This window comes from Corvus kubaryi, unplaced genomic scaffold (genome assembly GCF_017639235.1).
Source record: "Corvus kubaryi isolate FWS band 111438036 unplaced genomic scaffold, C.kubaryi_AGA036_p1.0 37398, whole genome shotgun sequence".
NCBI classification, from domain to species: domain Eukaryota; kingdom Metazoa; phylum Chordata; class Aves; order Passeriformes; family Corvidae; genus Corvus; species Corvus kubaryi.
Window position 1 is genome coordinate 6,647,880 of NW_024581137.1, and position 20,209 is coordinate 6,668,088.

Genomic DNA, 20,209 nt, shown 5'->3' on the forward strand with positions numbered 1-20,209 from the left:
AAAAAGCATCAGACAGCATCAGCCAAGAGCCTCTTTAAAGACAGTCTTTGTGTGTCAGTAACAGAGTTCAGAGTCCCAACAGAGCGAATAATCCAAAGTCAAATCCCACAGAAGACAGGTCTGAGAATATCACTTGGACAAAATGAGCCTAGCATCAAGAAATGCTGCCCTAGATCATCTGAGTGGCAGCCTCAAGAAATGCTGCCCTAGATCATCTGAGTGGCAGCCTCTATTGGGCGAAAATTGTGTTTATTGGTAAAATTTAGTGAATATTAAGTTGCAGAAAAGAGATGTACTTACATGGCATCTAGCTCAGCTGGAGATGAATCCAGCATAAAAACTTAGGATATGTCCAAATGTACACGTGAACTGTTAAATTACCATATTCTGTCAAGGTGGTGGATTCCCACTTATCAGTCATCCAGTCTTTATTTATTCAAAGGCCACCCAGTGCCAGTGGCAGGATAATGGTTGTCCTCTTATGTTTGACTGATTCAAAGGGCAATATAAAGCTTAAGCAGCTTAAGTTATTCGTGGACTTCATATAGCTTTAAGGCAGGAGCATCCCTAGTCAGTGATTTAGAGACTGACCATTTCTTCTTTCAGAAAAGCTTTCTTGGAGAAGGTTTGGGTCTGTTTGTACCCGGCCCCCTACAAATGTAAGGTATGAGTATACTCTGTGAGAGCCTTACTCAGTTCTACCATCATCACCCAGATCAGCACAAGTCTCGAAGAGAAGGACCTCAGTGGGAATTTTTGGGGTTTTTTTTATTGGCTGTAACACAAGAACCAAAACAGCTGTCTGTTTCTCCAGATCAAGGTGTGCCTGACATTTTTCAAGAATAACTAAATTCCCCATTTTTTTCCATTTATTTGATCAAAGCACTTAAAAATAACTACAAGGTATGCTATACCAAGTAGACATTCCTCTGATACATATCAGGCCTGAGCCACCAGAATGACAGATTTCAGAAATGCAATTGAATCTGTCCTGTGCCAACTCAAGAGTGTGTGTCTATGTACCTCAGAAGTATTTGGTAGGAAAAGATATGTTTGCTTCATCTCGCTTTTTCCACACCCTCCCCAAGACAAATTTTTCTTGCTTTTATTTCCTGCTCCTGCAGGACTACTCTCTGGCTGTCAAAATTCTGCAAAATTTCCTGTGAAACAGACATGCATTTTGGTCACTTGCTGCCTGAATCATCTTCATCTTAAGCTGCCTGCAGATCAGTCCCGAGGCATGAATAGGGCTTAGCTTATGTCTGAAAAGACACCAGGAGTTGTCAACAAGCCTGTGGGACAGCAAAATGTGCTGTTTTGCTTAGTCTGTGGGAGGCTGGGGAGTGTATAAAAGGTAGGCATATGAAATTCAGAGGTTTGTTTATTATATAGATAAGAATCTGAACTGCCAAAGTTTAGTCTAATTTTAAAGCTCCTTATGCATTATGCAACTCTCCTCCTTTTCAGTAAAATGCAAAGTTACAATGCAAACCACTTTATTTCCAATATGTATTAGTTTCATTCTTTTGAGGAACAGCAGGGCAAAATGTCCTCTTCAAAGCCTGGTTCATTTTCTGAACCAGTTGCCACACTAATCTTCTGCTCAGTATTTGAGTGTATGTCTACTGGAAGTGAGTATGCACTTTGCCTCTTGATCTTAATTTTGATCTCTGGTTTTACTCAAATTCCAGCAGGAGACAATTCTTAACTTCCTTCTCTTATAGGAGATTCAGGATATTCTTTTCAGTCTTAAAGGAAAGCAGGGTGGTAGCCCATGAAGAAGAAAGCATATGCTGTATCCCCTTAAAGGGATTCCTCTCCCCAGGTCCACAGTGCATGACAAGGTCTTGTGCTTCATAGCTCATGGCCCTGAAATGTGTTCATGGTGGTTCTGACTCCTTATTGCACACCCGTAATGTTAAGCTGCCTCTAAAATTCATAATCAAGACTGAAGTTTGAGCTGCTGGATTTAGACTGTTTTTAGGACATGTGCATTTATCAGGTTTTCCTAACTTACTGTTTTTGATAAAATCAACATATGTGTCCACCTTTGGAGATGAAAAGCATGTCTCATTTTAATACATGATGTAGGATTACACCAGTAACCCACAAGAGCAGAAGGAGCTGGGTAAAAGCTCTGAGGGGGCAATGAATCAAGAGTGAGGAGGCTTGGACCAGTTCTCTATTCTCTTCCAGAAAATTACTGTCTGACCTTCGGGGAAACGCCACCTTTTCATTCCTCTGACTCTCTCCCTCATCTCTACTTTTTTTCTTTCCTATTTAAACTTTCAAAGTGCAAAGGCAGAAGCACATGTCTACTGTAGGCAGTTCCAGTGTAAATGTTGATATACAGATTTAAAACAAGGAGGCAAATACCCATTTGGAGGTCTCCTGTAGGTATTTGTCATCATGGTCCACTGCAATCTATGATCAGTGGATGGCTTTGCTGGATGAGGAGAACCAGTGTGCTTGCCCAAACATCACCTGAATTTTTCAAACACCTGCAGAAGAGTGCCCTGAGACGCACATTTGCTCATTTGGACTTCAGGACCTGGCATGCCTTTTGATCTGCCTTGCTCCTGGGGAAGAGCTGGAGCTGCTTTGTGATGATCGGCGCCCATTTCTTCCCACTCTTAGTGCACAGGGAATTAGCCCACTCACTGGTATTGTGTGTGGGTAATTCTGACTGTTGATATATTTCTTCTTTCAGTAATGTTATAAATTACCGAGCCATTCTCCTCCTCAAATCCAGTTTGATTTTTCTTCTGAGGTTTCTGCTTAAACAGGATTCCAATTTCTCCTGTTTCACCTCTTTAAGAAAGGAAATGAGATGATGAAGTAGAAATTAGAGGCCACAATGTGTCTGAAAGTATTTTGGAGTTAATTGATTAGCAAATTAAAATAAGTATTTCTTGCACTGATACCCAGCAAAGTAAGTGTTAGATCCAAAGAAATTTGTATGAGGGAAGATTGCAAAGAAGGTTTTAGACACAAACTTAGCTTCATTTGTGAAGTTACTGGACACATTTGTGACTTTTATCAACATGTTTTTGCATTAAGATACAACTTAAGATCCAGAAGACTGTTAAAAAATCGATATATTTAATAGTGGGTAGGTGTGAATCCACTCCAACAGGACGGTTTAAAAAAAGCGCTATTTAAAAAAACCTTTTATCTAGAAAAATAAGGTGAGGGGGTAAATGGGCCTCTGCAGGATTTTTCTGTCTTTTCCCTCTGCCAGCTGACAAGAAGAGCTGTTCTTCGGCCCTTTTGGCCAGTGGATGCAGACATAGCAAGTTGCTGCTGGAAGCTGTTGTTCCCTGCAGTCCCAGCAGCTCGTGGTCTATTTTCAGTGAGCCGGTTTGCAAGACCTGCGGGAGAAATTAGTGTAGAGCACCTCTATCCCATCCTGAATTGCATTTTGAAACTTGCTCTTTTCGCAGCTGTGGTACTGACTTTCTTTGTCCTGGGGTTCAAGCCATAAAGCCCTGTCCAGGAGGAGAGGCTGGAGATGACAGTGGTGAAGGGTGCATATTCCCTAGGGGAGGAGACACAGCTGCTAGAGTAGTAGTGCCGCCCAAGCTCTTGTTTAGGTGAGCGGGGAAAAGGCTTTAATGACCACCCCCGGAGGCTCTGGCACTGGTGAGCAGTTGGCGTGAGGGCGGCAGCCCCGAATTCAAGGGGCAAAGAGGAGAGAATAGGTTGATTTATTTCCGCCTCCATGCCCGATGTAGGGTGAGCTGGGTTGTGTGCGGTGATGTCCCTGTGGGATCAGCCGAGGAGAGCCGGGATGCCGCGCAGGGAAGGATGGTGTTAGAGGAGCGAGCGGGCGGCCCGCGGGCGGGCTCCGCGGGCAGCCGGCCTGGGACAGCGCCGGGCGGGCGGGAGGAGCGCTGAGGGCCGGGCCGGGCCGCGCGGCGCTGCCGGGCGCCCACCGCGGCGTGTGGGTGGCTCCAGGCGGCCGGCACCCAGCGACAGGCGGCGAGGTGGGAGGAGGCTGGCGGGGCGGAGGAAGAGGAGGAGGAGGGAGCGCGGCGGTGCTGCGAGGCGTATCAGCCGGTGCTGGACTACGGTGCGGCTCGGCGGGGGCTGACACGCCGGCACCGCGCCCGCCCTCCCTCCCTCCCTCCTTGCCGGCTGACAGGCACGTGTGGGATGTGAGACCTGCCCTCGCCGGGGGAGCATGAGCTGTGCCCAGGCCGGCATTGTCCAGGTACGAGGGGCTGCTGCCGCCCGGCCCCGGGTGAGGGTGGTGGAGCCGGGGCGGGGGCGGGTGGCGTCGGCTCCCAGCGGAGAAGTGCGAGGCGGGATGGAGCTGGTAGCGGCCTCGGCTCCGGGAAAGGCCCTTCCCGGGGCGGGCAGCCCCCGCCCGGCCGGCGGGATGCGGTGGCGAGTCGTGGGTGTGCGCTGTCACTGTGCCCGGCTGCGCGGTGCCGCCTTTGTGCCTCGGAGGTCCGTGCGGGATGGGACCCCCGGCCGTGCCCGAGAGCGCTGCCCTGGGCGGGGGCGACGGTGTGGAGGGGTCGCTCTCCGAGGAGCTCATTGGGCCCCGGTGGGTTACGGGCTGAGCCGTCGGCCTGTCGGCTGAATTCCACTAGCGAGCAAATAGTGTAGAATTATGATGAGCGACGTGCCGGCGGGGATTGACATCATTTGGGGATGTAGATGCACGGAGGCAGTGATGAAGAGTCCCGTGCCAAATTTTTGGTGGTTACGTCCCTTCCTTGTAAAAGCAGAAGCCCCCAGTTTTGGTTCTTGGCTCCCTGACAATGCAGCAAAATTTAAAGCTCGAACTGCCTTTTTCCCCCCCTTCTCTGTTGCTGTAAGCCAATCTTGTGACTTCATATTTTGGTTATTACCTTGTGTTATTATGTAACTGCATTTTTTGTTAGCAATTAAATAAAATAACTTATAAGTATGTTAAGAACATTGCCCTAGCCTGTAGCATAGTCAAATGCGTTTCTCATTTTGCAACCTGCTTAGATAATGGTATTGTACTGACATGGGCAGTACAATTCATTTTGTTCTCTCGTGCATCGTTTCCCGTGTGTTTCTCTGTAGTTGCAGAAGAAATCACTCGGCCTGGGTTTAGATTTTTGCATCCTGCTGTTTGGAGCTGCAGTAGTGCCTTTTTTTTTTTTATGCTGCACTCAGCAGAAGTGCGTAGTGAGACTGTACAACAGTCAGTCAGGCTGTGCTCCTGTCCCTGTGTTTACCAGCACCACTGTTGCGTTCTGTGGGGCACCTAGCCCTGTCTGAGCAGGGCAGCAATTAGGGGCAGGGTGCTGCTGTGCCAGTGGTGCCACATAGCAGGTGGTCAGCTGTGCCTTTCTGATTAGTGCTCATGTGAGGATTGCAGTTATTACAGTAATTCATTTTAGCCTGGGGATTCATTTTGAAAATTTGGGTATTCCACTAAGAAGGGATTATCATTTCTCTGTGTAGTACGTGTGTTTTGTGAAGAAGTGGAGTATGGTTTGTATCCTGGCTGCTCTCCCTGCTTCCCTTCTGTCTGTCTCTGAAGTGCACACCCAATTTGGACAACACAGGTGCAATGTTGATTTTCATGCTGGAAGCAGAAGTAGATGTAAAAGGCAGCACACGCTTAGTCAACCCACAACACTCATCCTGTCAATGCAGTCTCAGTCTAGTACAGGCGAAAAGAGAATGTGTTCTTACAGAGGAAATGTGTGGTCCATTTACTTGTTTGTTTCAGGAGGGTGAGCAGGGAGTTAGCTCAGAACAAAGAGTGGTTGGTCAGATGGCCCGCATTTGTGAGCAGTGAGCAGTATGTGAGTTAAGGGTGGATGGCATGTTTTGTCACTTGTGTGATACTATTGCTGATGTGTTTCTGACTTAATGTGACCTGAGCTTTGGACTCCTAAACTTTTAGTATCAATCAGCTTACTCATTTGAAACCTGAGCAGGCCAGAGCATGAACTGATCCACTCAGTGACTTTAGCAGGAACCGTCAATATCTGAATGTGACGGTGATTTATTTGAAAGCAAACTGTGTACACGTGCTCAGAACATCCCAAAGAATTGATCCCAAATCCATATGCTCAGTATTTTAAGTGCATTCTAATAAACAATATAGTACTTATTCTTTTCCAGTAAATAACTGGCTAAGACTTGGTACTAGAGTGCATTTTTCAATGGCTTTGTGTTTCATGTACATGGCATGCGATCTAGCATCCTTTGCCATTGTGAGATAATCCCTGTGAAGCTTCGTGGAGTTTTGCACGTGCTGTGTCTGATGCTAAGTAGCGTTCATTCAAGGTAGTGCTAAATCCTTCTCCTTGTCTCCTTTTGAATAGTCTTCTTACAAACAATGCAGTGACTTGGAAAAATAGTGAGAGTGAAATTTAGCTTATTGGCTGCCTTTTGAAATACCGCAAAAGATGCGGCCAAGGTATTGTGGGGAGCATTCGAGTTGTGAGAGTGATGGTGTTGAGCAATTGGTGTTGGGTCAGGAGCTGTTTTAACAAAGAGGATAGGCTGCCTGTGTTTTAAACCTGTTGGATCTGCCTTGTGGATACAGGCATTACGGTTGCCCCTGTGGTTTCACCTCTGAAAGATGCTTGTAAAAAATACCCAGCAAAACAACCTCCTCATTTCCACACCAGTTAAACATGCTGCAAAGTTCAAAGAGAAGGGCTTTTAGTAATTAAAAAAAACAGTTATTCCAAAGTATCTTAGTTTGGGATGATAGATTTTGCCAGAGAATATAGCTTGTCTTCACTATGACTTTTGATCTTTCTAAATATCTCTATGGTCCTATGTCTTTACCTGTGTAGTTTCCTCCAAAGTTAGGGGTACCCACAAGGCCTGGCTTCAGCATGTATAGAACATAGTCTTTGTGGGCCTCCAGAGACAGGGAGGAGAACTCAAGCTTTAAACAAGTGCTCTGGCTCACTGTCCTTGCTGTTCTGTAGAACGGGTGCTTGCCAGTGTAAGCTGAAGTTACGCTTTTGGGAATACTGCCCCAAACAGTTCAGCTGGGTATGTATGTACATATGTGGCTTACACGAGTGGATCATGCCTAGAGCTGCCACAGCCTTCCAGCAGATACAGCTATGAACCCTGATTGCATTGGGAGTCATCATCACCTCAGATGCTCCCTTGGCTCCAGTGGCACCTGTGCTGCCGGGAACATTGCTGTAGCATTGGCCGTTTCCCTCAGATTGGCTTGCAGTATCTGGAGGATGATCCTGCCCATACGGGTTTGTGTATCTGCCTATTAGCCGGAAAAGGAATTGTGACACCCCCTTTTCTTCAGGATGTCTGTTGTTTGTTTACACTCAGTGGCTTTCTCGGTTTTGGCAATAAGGAGATGAGTCAGTTTTGCTTCTGTTTAAGGCTTTTTTTACCCATTTTTTCTGTAACATTTCATGTGCTGTTGTGATTCTGCAATGGCAAATACTGCAGGTGTTTGGTTTAATTCCTTAGAAGTGTATTTCTATTGGCTATTAGATATCATGACCATTAATTCTAATAAATTTTAGAACAGACTAGATCTTACATACTTCCATATTTGTCCTAAAACATAGCAATACTTTGTTTTCTACTGGTAATATCAGAAGGGTGGGGGTTGTGCAACTCAGAAAAAAAAAAAGTGAAGCCAGTAGTGAAGGGCAAGATAAGATGCCACCTACTCTAGCTGATGTTTTCCAGCTGAGATTTGAGGCCAGCAAGATGCTTAGAATTAATTAAGAAGAGATGGCAAGGTTCTCTGATGCAAGGATTCCAGGGTCATTTTCCTTACAGTTGATGAATGGTGGCTAGGCTGTATGATGGGCTTGTGAATCAGTCTTGGCCTTTTTTGATCAGCCGTGTCTGGCTAGGGTATCCTGTCGTTAGCTCTGAAGTAGGAAGTTGAGGTTCTTCAGGCAGGGCTCCTTCAGGAGGTGCTGGGGCTGTCCCTTGGCAAGATGGTGTCCTCAATCCCAGATGTTTGTGGAAAATGGACCAGAAAGACTGGTCCAAACTACAGGTGAAATGGGCTGTTGTCCCAGGCAGCAGACTGCTGGGGGCAAGAGGCTGGCTGTGGACTGCTTTTGCTTTTGCAACAGGGAGGAGTTGGGTTGAAGCAGGGCAGCAGCTGAACCCGAAGCGGGATTCCCTTGTTGCAGTACCTGTTGCAGCTCCCATTTGTCCTCTCCCTCCAGTGGCGGCAGCAACAGAAACCACTGTCAGCTCCTCGGGACTCTCCTTCCCCCAGCTTTCCACTTATAATCTCACCCTCCTTTTCCATGAGTTCCAACAGCCTTGGCTTGATCTCAGCTCCTCATCCTTTTGTCCAGAACGTTGCCTATAATGCAGATAAACTGTGAGATGGCTTGGGGGCTGGGGTAGAGCGATATGGCAAGTTGTTTCTTTTAGATCTTAAAACAGGGGGAAACCCTGGCTCTTGTGTTAGAAATATTGAAGTCGGTGATCAGCGCTGTGTTCCCCAGGGAATTGCTGTGCTCCATTGTATTGCAAAGTTCTCTGAGGACGCAGCAGTGCAGGCAGCGTTCCCTTGCTGCAGAGCAGAAGGTCTGTGGGAGAGAGCGTGTGCACAGCAGTAAGGAAGCCTATTATTGAGACCTACGCTGTGGTTTCATTTTGTGCATGTAGCAAAACAGGCTCGCTCTTTCACACTTTCCAGATATTTTTATATTTCTCTGCAGATGCTTGTAGAACACCAACATTTGTTTGGTTTCAAGCCTGAATTAAAATTCCCAACCAATGTCTGGAGGCAAAATCAAAAAGGCAAGTATTTCTCCCAGAATTAAAACCCATTTAAATTTGAGAGCTGTTAACCCATTAAATAGCAATGGAGTATAGAATATCTCTTGGACTGAATCACTTGTGTTTAAAATGGAACATGCTCTAAGAATAAATGGCTAATTGCTTCAATGTAATCAATATGGAATTTAGAGATGACTGACAGAATGATTTGTCATCCATCTCCATAGCAGGAGTCATCTGGGAAGTCTGTGATGTTAAAAGCATTTGTTTCTATTACCACCTTTTAAGTAGTTTTGTTAATGAACTCTTGAACACCAGGACTGAAATATGTCATGTGGTATAATTAATTTTTCCATTTCATAGGAAAACGTGTGCCATGTGCACCTTCAATTACCAAATCAGGTTCATCAGGTCGTGAAATGTGTGGTTCAGCAGGCCTGGTTTTTTAAAGGAAGCAGGAGCATGCATTACTTCTGGTGCCAACAAAATGCTTTCACACGTCTCCATGTAAAATTTAGGATGGCATCCTGCAGGCTGCGGAAGATCTGATGTTGTGCTACCCACTGTTTTCTTTTTACAGAGAGAAGGACTGGTTAGGAGTAACTCTGAAACGTGTGTAAGCAGAAGAGGTGGAGCAGGAAATTGTCTGCTTTTCCCAAGGGAAGAAGGAGAGCAAGAGATGGGGGGAAATGCTTGATGAGATGGTCAAACAAGTCATTCTTTGCTGTGTGCTGGTGAAATGCCTGAGTGCTGGTTGTACAAAGCAGAGATGGGTCAAGAAGCTGTTTGTTCTCTGGATCTTAGGAGTTGCCATGACTTTTCTTCTTCCCCAAAACAAACTATCCTGCCAAAGTCTGTCTCTTTGGCGGAATGTACGTTACATGTTGTACAGACTTTGCTAAGATAGGTAAGAAGCAATGAAGTTGGGGATAATCCAGCTTTGCTTGTGAACTGTATACAGCCTGTTACAAGGCACTTCCTGAACTGTTTGAATTGCAGTCCTTTCAGTTGGATTAAATGACTCAGGTGTGTGGGGCTACCTGTCTGGGTACTCTTACAAGTGCATGACAAAGAAGGGGGATGAATGGGATCATCTGATGTCCCAAGCTGGGCAACTTGCTGCTTTTCTTTTGAAATCTGGGCCCTTTCAAGACTGATAGTGTCATTAAAGTAGGAGGTACTGTCTTATTCCAATGTCTTAATGCAGCCTCAGGAAAATTTAAATTTAGAATTTACATGTTAATGCAGAACATCCATCAAGTATTGGGTTATTTGCCAGTTTTCTTTAGTGATGTGTTAAAAAAGGCTATGCAAGAGGCCCTAGGATTTTTAATTTAAAAAAATATACATACTTTCCTTCATTGAGGTATGTTTCCAACTGCGTGGTTGCCTTAAGAAGACAAAGAAAATACTGGATTTACTCTCTGAAGCGGCATCTTGATTTAAGTAGTGAAGTTTAGTTGCCACATGCTTAACATGAAAAGTGGGGTAAGCAGATGAAATATTTAATCCTAGAGTCGGAACACACGTTTCCAAGATGATGCTGTTTGACACTCATGAAATGCCCAGTAGCCATTAGGTTGTCTCTATCCTTGGTTACAGGCCCATGAAAGCTGTGTAGAGATAAGGAGTAAGGTCTTTCCATGAACTCTTAAGTTGCCTAATTTGACTGCACCATGCTCTCAAGTGGTAGTCAATGTGAGGTCAATACAATGATGCAGAAACATTACATACGTACCCTGAGTCACAGGCAAGACATGATGCTGAGATAAAGTGTTGTTGAGTTTGGTTTAAGAATGAGCAATGCTCCTTTAAAGTTATTTTTGAACTTTTCTTGATGAAGGGCAGTGCTGCAAGGCCTCTGGTGACTTTTTTTTTTTTACAGAATTGAATGTCATAGGGAAGCTGGCTGTGTCCTGTGCCAGTGTGAAGCACTGACGTTTTTTTCTCATTACTTGAGCAGCAGGCTAAAGCAGAAAGAGCCATAGGAGTTACAGACCAGACATTAAGGACTAATGAGCTGAACTGTATTTTCTCTTCCACTTCTTAGGCTAGAAAATGATTCCAGTAGAGAAACACATGGTCCTGTGCTAGAACTCCCTTCCAAAACCGAACACTTTGGTGGTTTATTAAAAGTCAGGCTACCTGATTTACCTTCCTTTTTGTTTCTACTTCTTAATGTTCCTTAAGGATTTTGCTTTGTGTGTAAAATTACCCATTTTTTATGTGAACAAAGCTCCTATTAAAGAATAAGATTTCTCATTGGACTAAAGGCAGCAGTTCTTATGTTGGTCAGGAAACTGCATCCTGGTTAGAACATTACCCACTCTTGAAATCTGACTTTGCGTTACTCTTTCATGCTCCTCAGAACTGTCACTCTCAAAGAATCCTCTTTGCAGATTTTCAAAGACTCCTTCTCTGCACATGTGTTTTCATTCTCTTTGATAGTCTGTTTTCCCCTTCAACCTTCCCCCTACTCAAGAACCAAGTGATTGCGAAGTACTATTCTTTGCAATGCAGTTTGCTACCCAGGTAGCATTGGTCAGGCAATTTTATGTTTCAGATAATTAAAACGTGTTTAATAACTCAGACTAATTCTCCATACCCAATAACATGATGTAGGCTAAAGCCTTAGTAATCTGTATTTGAGCAATTATATTAGGGCATTTAATTAAAAACATGTATCACGTAATTGTAAGTCTCTGAGTTCTTAAATATTGGTATCTTTTGCATAGCGCAGAAGAGGGTACTTGCTTATCAGGAGGTGCTTAGGGCAATTTACAAATTAGGTTTTACTGTTGCTGGGGAGGGAATGAAAAAGTTTGGGATGTGGGAACAAAATCACAAGCAGAAATTGCAGCAAAACTGTAGCAAATGTGTGGTAAAGTGTTCTGGGTGCCTCTGTGTGTTCAACTTGCCAGTTGAGTTACTGGAGTTTGTCTAGAGGTGGATCTAACAGTAGGGTGGAAGCAGATAGCATCTTTTAGAGGAGGGATCTAAGGAGCAGCTGCTTGACTTGCTTGTTGGAGCCACACGGTAATTTTTTTTGACCTGTCAGCTGTATTGTCTTATCCATCTTGGAAGATCATCAGAAGCCCAGGGAAGTTGCTGCAGAACTTCTAGAAAGGGGCAGGCTGCCCTCACGCCCCCTTTTCCTGTATGTCTGCCTGAATCTGTCTGCAAAGGTGACTTTTGAAGTTTGGAATAGGGGTAGTGGCTCAGGCCAGTCTCCCTGCAGGGGTGTTTCAACCCTGCACCATCACTATCTTTCAAAAAACCCCTAAAAAATGGCTAAGGCTTTGGGTGGAAATGAGTAACAACTTCCCAAAAAATAGTACAGAAAGAAGTTGCTTGATTACAGCAAAAGGATGATGTAGGGCTGTGGGGGAGAGGTTGTATGTTTAAACCTCTGTTTGGAGTGGGAATAGAAATGTTTCTGGTAGAGCCTCTGCTTCTGTAAAGTATCTTGGTTGCCTCGTTCGTATCAGAATGATTTTCTAATGGTTATAAAATGTGGATTTTGTGCACGTGTGTATGAATTATTTGTTGGTAAAATACAATTCTGAGGTTTGGTCTCCAAGTTAAATATATGCCTGGTTTGACCTATTTTTTCCCAACCTAATTCTGCCAGTGCTGTGTGCACACGTGATGTTTCCTGCTGAGGGAGTCCTGCTGACCTTAGAGAGACAAGGCACCTTAGAAAAGCTGATGCATAAGTGGTGGTGGTGGTAGTGGTAGCAGGCTCAGGGTTTGCATGAGGTGGGCTGTCAAGCTGGCTGAGCAAGGGGAAGATGTGAAATCGGGTATTTGAGGAGGAGTCTGATTTAACACCATATTATCTGGCAGCTCAGGAAGGGTCATTGTGAATAATATGCTTGGTTGACTTGTGACCTTCTCACAATAGGTCTGAGAGATGGACAGGAGATCAATCTGTTTGATGGCCTTCTAATAACTCACTGAAAACACAGTTCATCTGCTTTAGCTACCTGGACCAAAAAGGATATAAATGCAGCATTGCTAATCCAAATAATCCTTGTGGGACCATGAGAGGGGACATCCACATGCTGAAATGAAAAGTGAAAAGAGGGCCTTTAGCAAATGAAGATCTAAGCTGCTAAGTCTACACAGCATGTTGTGATCTTACTAGCTTATATCCAGGACAGTGTAGCCATGTTTCGTGCAGTGCTGCACCAAAAAGAGAGACATGACAGATTATCTTGAGTTGGCTGCGTGCGACTGGTTTATGTGCAGCTCTGTTGTCGCCAGGGCTTTTATTCCCTGTGTAATGAAGGCAAAAGTAGCTTGCTGCATCTCTGCCCCCTCAGCATCATCGTGCCCTGGGTTAGGTGCAAAGTTGTTTAGGAGTGCCTGAAGGGAGGCAGGTCCTCAGAAGCAGGAGCTCCAGAACTGGTGTGTTGGGTAAGGCCTGGTGCTCAGGGAGGAGCTGCCCTTCCCAGGAAGGGTGTTACTATTTCTCTTGTACCCGATCTAGATCAGACCTAGATCTATGACTTTCCAGGAATGTGTCCTAACAGGCAGGGAGCTTCTCTAAGTGTGTGTGAGTATGGGACATGCTTCACACCCATCTGGCCAAAGTTGTTATGTTCTACATGGAAGATTTGAAGATTCATGGAGCCAGAGAGCAAGAGGGAGCATAATTCTGCTTTAATGGGTAGAGGGGGAGTTTATGCGTGCCTTTGCCAAGAGCTGGTTCCTGTGTTTTATATGCAGCGTAGCACGTGGGTTGTCAAGACTGGTGTTTCTGAGATGCACAGGAACAGAACACTAGGTTCCTGAATCCTGTTATGCTGAGAGCAGGACTGAGTAGCAGTGAGTACCATTTTCAACTTCAATGCCTAAATTTTGCGTAAACCCCATTCTTTTGATCTGGCCCAGAATATCTATGTTCAGTCTTAGTCTTTAGAACTGTTTTTATTCATGCCTCAGTGATGCATCCAGTGGGAATTTGCATGTTCATTTGGCTTGTTTTATGCAGTAGTTTTTTCTGTGGAATCCTGGTAGCTAATGGTGAGTATGAAAGCTTTCAAATACAAATTCCCATGTAATAGGATACTGATATAATTCAGTCAGAGCTTTGATAAGCTGCAGATCATATGTGGTAACCAGTTCTTCAAGCCTCAGAAGACCTTGGATCAGAGCCTAGAAAGTTGTTGGGCTCACCGCTGAGTTTGAGTGAGAAGATTAAGGTGAGAGATTACTGAGAAATGCTTTCCAGGTACACCACTCAGCCAAAAACATTGTCTTTCCATAACCACTTTCCTTGATTCTCTGTTCATGGATTCTGATGCATGGTAGAATGGGAGGGAGACTTTGTAGCTGCAGAGGTCTCAGTTGGACTTCATGCAAACTGCGGGTTTCTCATTACAGAAACACAGTTAAAACTGCAGTTCATTATAAATGAATAGAAAAAGTTTGCTCCCTCTAGGAGCTTTTAGAGGTTTTTTTGTTTGTTTGCTTGTTTCCCCACACACACATTTTTTAAAGGAAGCAGGAGGTAAAAAACTTTTTCAGCCTAAGTCAGCAGGCAAATTCTGCATCTGCTGGAGGTAGCAAGTCTTCTGTGTAATGAACCATTTTTATGTAATTGCTGTGAAGGAAAAAAAATAGTCCTATTTTAGAGCAGAGAGGGTTGGCATTGAGAAGACTTTTTCAGAGACTGCTAACCAGTTGTGATGTTCCTCCTCCTGCCATGGTTCAGATCCCTGCAGTGCTGTCCTGCCAGGCTTACCCGGCTTCAGGTGTGGTTCAGGAGCTTGGACCAGCCCTTGGCAGCCCTGCTGAATGCTGAGTCACAGGGAAGTGATGGAGACACAAGTAGTACTCAGATCTGTGCAGCACTGATGGATTATTTGCTGAAAACTAGAGACCCCCACAAATCACAAGCACGTCATCAGTTGTTGACCAAGATTGGTGATATAATTATGATGCTCATTTTCCGATAGATGGCTTCTTGAGTAAAGAGCTGAATTTGTCACCGTGTGAGCTACCCTGAGGCTACCAAGCCTCTTAAAACCCCCCCAAAAATTCCATGTATTTTTAGTTGCATATACTTTTTGGGAATGTGTGTCATTTATGTGTAGACATTTAATCACCCTTGTTTTGATGACTCTTTTCTTTGGAGTCTCTCACTCCCAGTGAAGACAGGTGACCTGGCAGGAGCAAATCCAATGCACTGTGAACACGCAGCATAATTATCTTCCTGAAGTAGTTCTGGAGCATGCATGTGTGGGAGGAGGGGAGGCATATTAAGTAGTGGAGCTGCATGAAAATTTGCCAGTGGAACAGTTTTCTGTCAAAAAAAAAATGCTGTTTTAAACAGAATCAAAATGTTCCTCATGAGAACGTGTTTGTACTGCAGCTGGCAACTGTTCAGAGGACCTGGAGCCCTGCAGCCTTGTTTAATGATCAGATCCAGTTGGGAGAGATCAGACATGGAGGTGTGGCAAGGTGTTGGTTGTTGTTGCTTCAGCTGTGAAGAAAACTTCAAAATGCTTCAATTTCCCACAGTGCAGAGAATGAGACTTGACCTACTCTGCCATTTCTTAATACAGCCCTTTCTTAAAAATTATCTCCCATCTCCAGCTCACATCATTAAAGCGCTGTTCTATTGTATTTACTTCATGGAAGCCTGGGGCCCATCTCACTGCTTACACCAAGTTCATTTAAGTCACTGATCTTGCACTAGGGATGCATTTGACCCATGATGCCTTAAAATAACTGTGGAAATATTCACTGCATATTTATGTGGGACAGAGACCACACAGATTTCTCAGTTTGTAGTTTTCTAATGCTTGTGCACTGGAAAACAAAAACACATCAGTGAGGGAAACCTGTCCCCCAAACATACACAGTTGCCTTTTGGCTTGACAGGATCACCTTGAATGGGATCCCTGCTGCCTTCTTAAATTCAATTTTCCCACTTTAGATTCAAATGTTATGCTAGCAAGTTTCTTTTTTTCCCTCCTGACACTGCTGGGAGCAATTTTTTTTCTTCTCATTATCTCTACTTCCTTCCACCTCACAAACACTTTTTTTATAGTTGTTGGAGCCTATGTTTGGGCTTTCAAGCATCTGGTGCAAACTAAGCATAGTGCTGCTGTTTGGGCCCTCCTGGTTTCAGTGGTATTGGGACCTTCTTATTTTTGTTTGCAAAATGGCTTGTATTTTGACACAATGGGGCTATCTTAGGGTATAGCAAAGGCAGCCTCCCTCACCAGATTGTTCAAAAGTGGTCCTCATCAAGGAGATAAATGTCCCATTTTGGCTTCACTTCTCTTGTGGCAGTCAAACCAGTCATCAGTGCAACAGAAAACAATGGCTTCAATTAACGTCTTACAATTTTGTGGTCATTTGTCTTATTCCTTCAAAGACCTTCACTCTTTGCCTTGTGGGTTGGTCTGGTATATTGAAGACCATCCTCCAGGTGTTTAGCCTGGCAAAACATGAATGTGGAAACTGCATTTTTTTAGTGTGGACACTTGACAGTGCATTTGTTTGACAGTTGAGCCGTTCCTTGTTCAGAGCATGCTGCACAACAACAGCAGTTTGTCATCTCCTAAGTAAGATGAAGAAAGAGACAGTTAATGGATTATTTTAATATCCTGAGATTATTTCTGATTCTGTTTAGTTAATAAATTTTTTGTGCTTGTTTCCTAGCACTTGTCTTGCATCTTGTGTATACAATTACCTTTCAGTCTTCCCCTGGTCCCCAGCTCTTCTGCTGGATGGTGGATTGGAGGGTATCTCTGCTGTGCCACTGGTTCCCTGGTCAAGGTACTCACATAGCAGGAGGCAGAACTAATCTTGAAGTGCTCTATTAGCTGGACAAAACTTGGAGGTGTCAGACTTTTTGTCTGTCGATGGATAAAGCAAGAAGCTTTATCACTGTGCTTTCTAGTCTTTTTCTAGGCTGAGTATGGATAGCCAAGTATATATGTGGAAAAAATATTTTGACAAGTCCTTTCCCTTTCCTTAGAGGTGTTCTGCTGTCCATGGACAAAAATGGGAATCTTTCAGAGATCTTTGTCATGCTCTGCCACAAATATTTAGCCATTTTCAGTTTTTCGACCCAAATTTTTCAGGTACTAAATGCTCTTCTAGCAGGGATGTGATCTCCCATAGGAATGTCAAATCTGCCATTCAGTTATCTATGCAACCTGCATTCTTCAGGCCTTACAGTTGTTTGGTTTCTTTTCTTTTTTAGTTAATGTTTTTTTTCTTAAAGGGCATTTTCTGTATTTCAGTCTGTGACCATTGCCTCTGGTCCTATCACTAGTTACCACTGAGAAGAGCCTCTCTGAGTCTGCCTCACTCCATCCCACCAGCTGTTTATGCCCATTGATAAGATCCCCTTTGAGCCTTTTCTTCTCCAGGCTAAATAATCCCAGTGCATCCTTCTGCTTCTCTAGCCACTCTTTTCTGCATGTTAGTCATTCCCTTGGGTCAGGACATGCATTTGTGTGCCTGCATGGAGAGCTGTGTCAGGGAAGTGACCCGGGTTGGAAGTAACCAGTTATTTTATGCTGTGTGTTCTTGACCCAGAATGAGGTCTGCTCAGCTGTTCTGTGAAGGCTTATGGCAATGCAGGCAAAGACTGGGAATAAGAAGTGGGAGGAAGGTAAGGTGTTTCTCCCTGTGGAAGTGTCAGTTTATGCTGGCCTAAAGTGTTTGTGACAGTTGTCACCTGTGTGGACTGTGAACAGATGTGAAGGCCTAAGGGTAAAAATCTTTGGTCTAGACTTACTAAGGCAATGAAGATGGTGTTTTGAAGGGATTTTTGTCTGCTGTTGTGAGAAAAATAATTTTTCTGTATTATTTCTTTACCCTGACCCCAACCACTTGCTGCTCGGGAGCTTGCTGAACTGTTTGTGCTTCTGTGGATTTCGTACCTTTCAACAGAAATCTGCTCCGTGAAATCTCCTCTGCTTTCCTCTGAACCTACCTACACTTTCATTGTATTTGAAAATGAATTTCACAGCTCAACTAGCTGTTGCATTAAGAATCACTTCCTTTAGGATGCTGTGAACCTGACTCCTACTGCTTTCTCTTGACCTCTCCTCTCCTCTCTTCCCCTCCCCTCCCCGAACCTCCCCTCCCTCCTCCGAACCTCTCTCATATCTTCCCTCAGCTGTCTTTTATCCTTCCCTGAATCTTCTCTTAATCTTCTCTTCTGCTTTCATCTTTGGTACCTGCATGCTATCCTGCTCCTGATTTGTCACCATTATACTACACACTCCTATTTTTTGGATACTCCTTTCGCATTAAATCCCAGACTCATTGTCTTCTAACTCCAACCCCCTAATGCTCAGCTTTGCACTTTTGTTTTAGCTCTGGGTATCTTGTGTGGTCCTGTTCCACTGCTGTCTGATTTGGATACAATCCAGTTTCTTGTATGTGACCCCTTTTTCTCCTTTGTCTCCTCCCACCACCAATATTTTGGTCAGGGACTTAGTCGAAGTATTTGATTTTTCTTAAATTTTTTTCTTTTTTTTTTTTAATTAGACCAAATTCACATCTGTTCTCACATTATTGCGGAATGTAATTTTCTGTTTGTCTTTGTTGCCAAAAATCTTTGTCCATGATTTGGTAATTTTTCTCCTTTTGTATGGTAATCTTAAAGTCATCAGCTTTCTGAAAGTTAAAACTCTGCTGTGAGGGCATTTTTCTCCTCTGTTGCATTTTATTTGAATCCCAGGTCAATTTCTTTTGTCTATTAATCTTATTTTTATCTTTGTGGATCTGGTAAATGCTGCTTATTCTTAAATACACATTCTTGTGCCCTCTGTCTCTTCTTTGCTAGATAATTAACATTACTAAAGTACTTTGCTTTTGCAACAAAGTATGGCAACTCGCTTCAAGCTGCTTTCTGTACTCATTGAGCCAGTGGTAAGAGACTGCCTGAGTAGTTTGTTACTTTCTTCCTTCAGATCCTTCCCTTTGCTGCTACAAAGTGTCCATTGCAATAATATCTGTGAACCTCTGCTATGTGCTCATCTTGTCTGTATAAAGTTTTTGGGGATTGGGTGTACAGATACTGGATGAATCACTGCTCAGTGCTGTACCTTGTATTTCACAGAATTGTGTCTGATAGTGGCCATTTGTGAGACAGTTGCTTCTAACATTTCTGACATTTTTGACTTTGCCTTATTAGTAGGTGAAATATTTAAATCTTCCAAAATGCAGAAGACCTCAATGAGTTCTGCTTGGGATTTTCATGCACAAGTTGCTTATTGGGATCATTGTGGCTCTTAGAGGGTACAGGGGATTCCTGTTCATTTTGATGGGTGTTCTGGGGATCTTTCTCCCCTTGCTGTATTAAATATATCTCACCTTACTTTAGCTGTCTAGAATTGAGCCCTTCTGTGCCAATGGAATAACTGAGTTCTTTGTTGTGAGGAGAGGGGCTTGGGATGAACCATTCTGTATTTTAAGATGAGTTGTAATTTCCTGTGTCTCTCTCTCAAGGAAGCCTCAATGCAAATTTAAGCAAAACAGCTAGAGCTGGATGATGTAAATCTCTACTGTAGGGTTGTTTGTGTCAATACAAGACTGGAATTTCTGGTCAGTATTTCTGTGGTAGTTCATAGTAGCATTTCCTTGAAGTATATGTTGCTCACATCATTTGTGTCTGTCTTCCTGGAGAGTTTAGTTTTGCTTTAACAGAGGGGCTGAATGTCATTATGTTCAGTGGAAGGTGTCACAACCAGTAATGGTTGATTCATAATCACCCGCACATAACCATGTAGAGCAATGTACTTTTGGAAAGTGCAAAGGGTAATCGCGTATCCAGACAATAATTCTGTCTATAAGTGTTGAAAACTCAGGAGTTGGACTCCCTGCCAATGGAGGAATTTTCAAGGCTTTTAATGTGGAGACTTTCTCCTACGACATCAGGGTGCTTACAGGGTTCAAGACTTCCAGTACATGCAGGTTGGAGATGTACTGCTGGAAAGGAAAGCTGAGATTTTTTTTCCTTGACTCTGTGACTACAGTTACTACAAATATTAGGAAAAGCCTTGGTTTTTATTAAACTCACAAAAGTGCTGCTCTCACTAGAAGGCAGTTAGATTTGGGGGGCTTTCTGCCCAGTTGCAAACAAACGTTACAAGTTTCAGATAGCAAGGAACTATAGGTTTTTTTTGTATTGATTTGGGGTGGTTTTGACTTGGCTGTGCTTCACTTTTTCCTTTATATTCTCCTAACCCTTGTTATATGGCCTTTTAGATGTTGTTTATTTAACAAACATGAATGTTACCCACTTAAAAAGAAAAATCCTGTCATCCTCTCTGGGGGTTAATCAAGGGAGAAACTTTCTACCCTGTGAAAGCAGGGTGAGACTGTTCTGAAGTATTAAATAATCAAAGGGAAATGATACTCTGTGATGATACCTCAGGGAAGATTTAATTAAGAAAATGAAATTGCATAAGAGTGGCCTGTTGTGGACTGCCAAAAAGCC

General features: G+C 43.7%; 1 protein-coding gene across 8 annotated transcripts in view; it reads left to right on the top strand.

Moving 5' to 3' along the window:
- Positions 1-3,998: 3,998 nt before the first annotated feature.
- The window catches only part of HECW1 (HECT, C2 and WW domain containing E3 ubiquitin protein ligase 1), a 266,897-nt gene continuing 250,686 nt past the window's right edge, over positions 3,999-20,209 (top strand). For 3 of the 8 annotated variants that reach the window (XM_042043486.1, XM_042043487.1, XM_042043490.1), the window contains exon 1: positions 4,002-4,213. In XM_042043486.1, coding sequence (XP_041899420.1) covers positions 4,184-4,213 — 30 coding nt within the window. In that variant the 5' untranslated portion in view covers positions 4,002-4,183. Of the gene's footprint in view, positions 4,214-20,209 lie in introns of all 8 variants that reach the window. The other 5 variants (XM_042043488.1, XM_042043484.1, XM_042043482.1 and 2 more) reach the window with 3 other exon arrangements.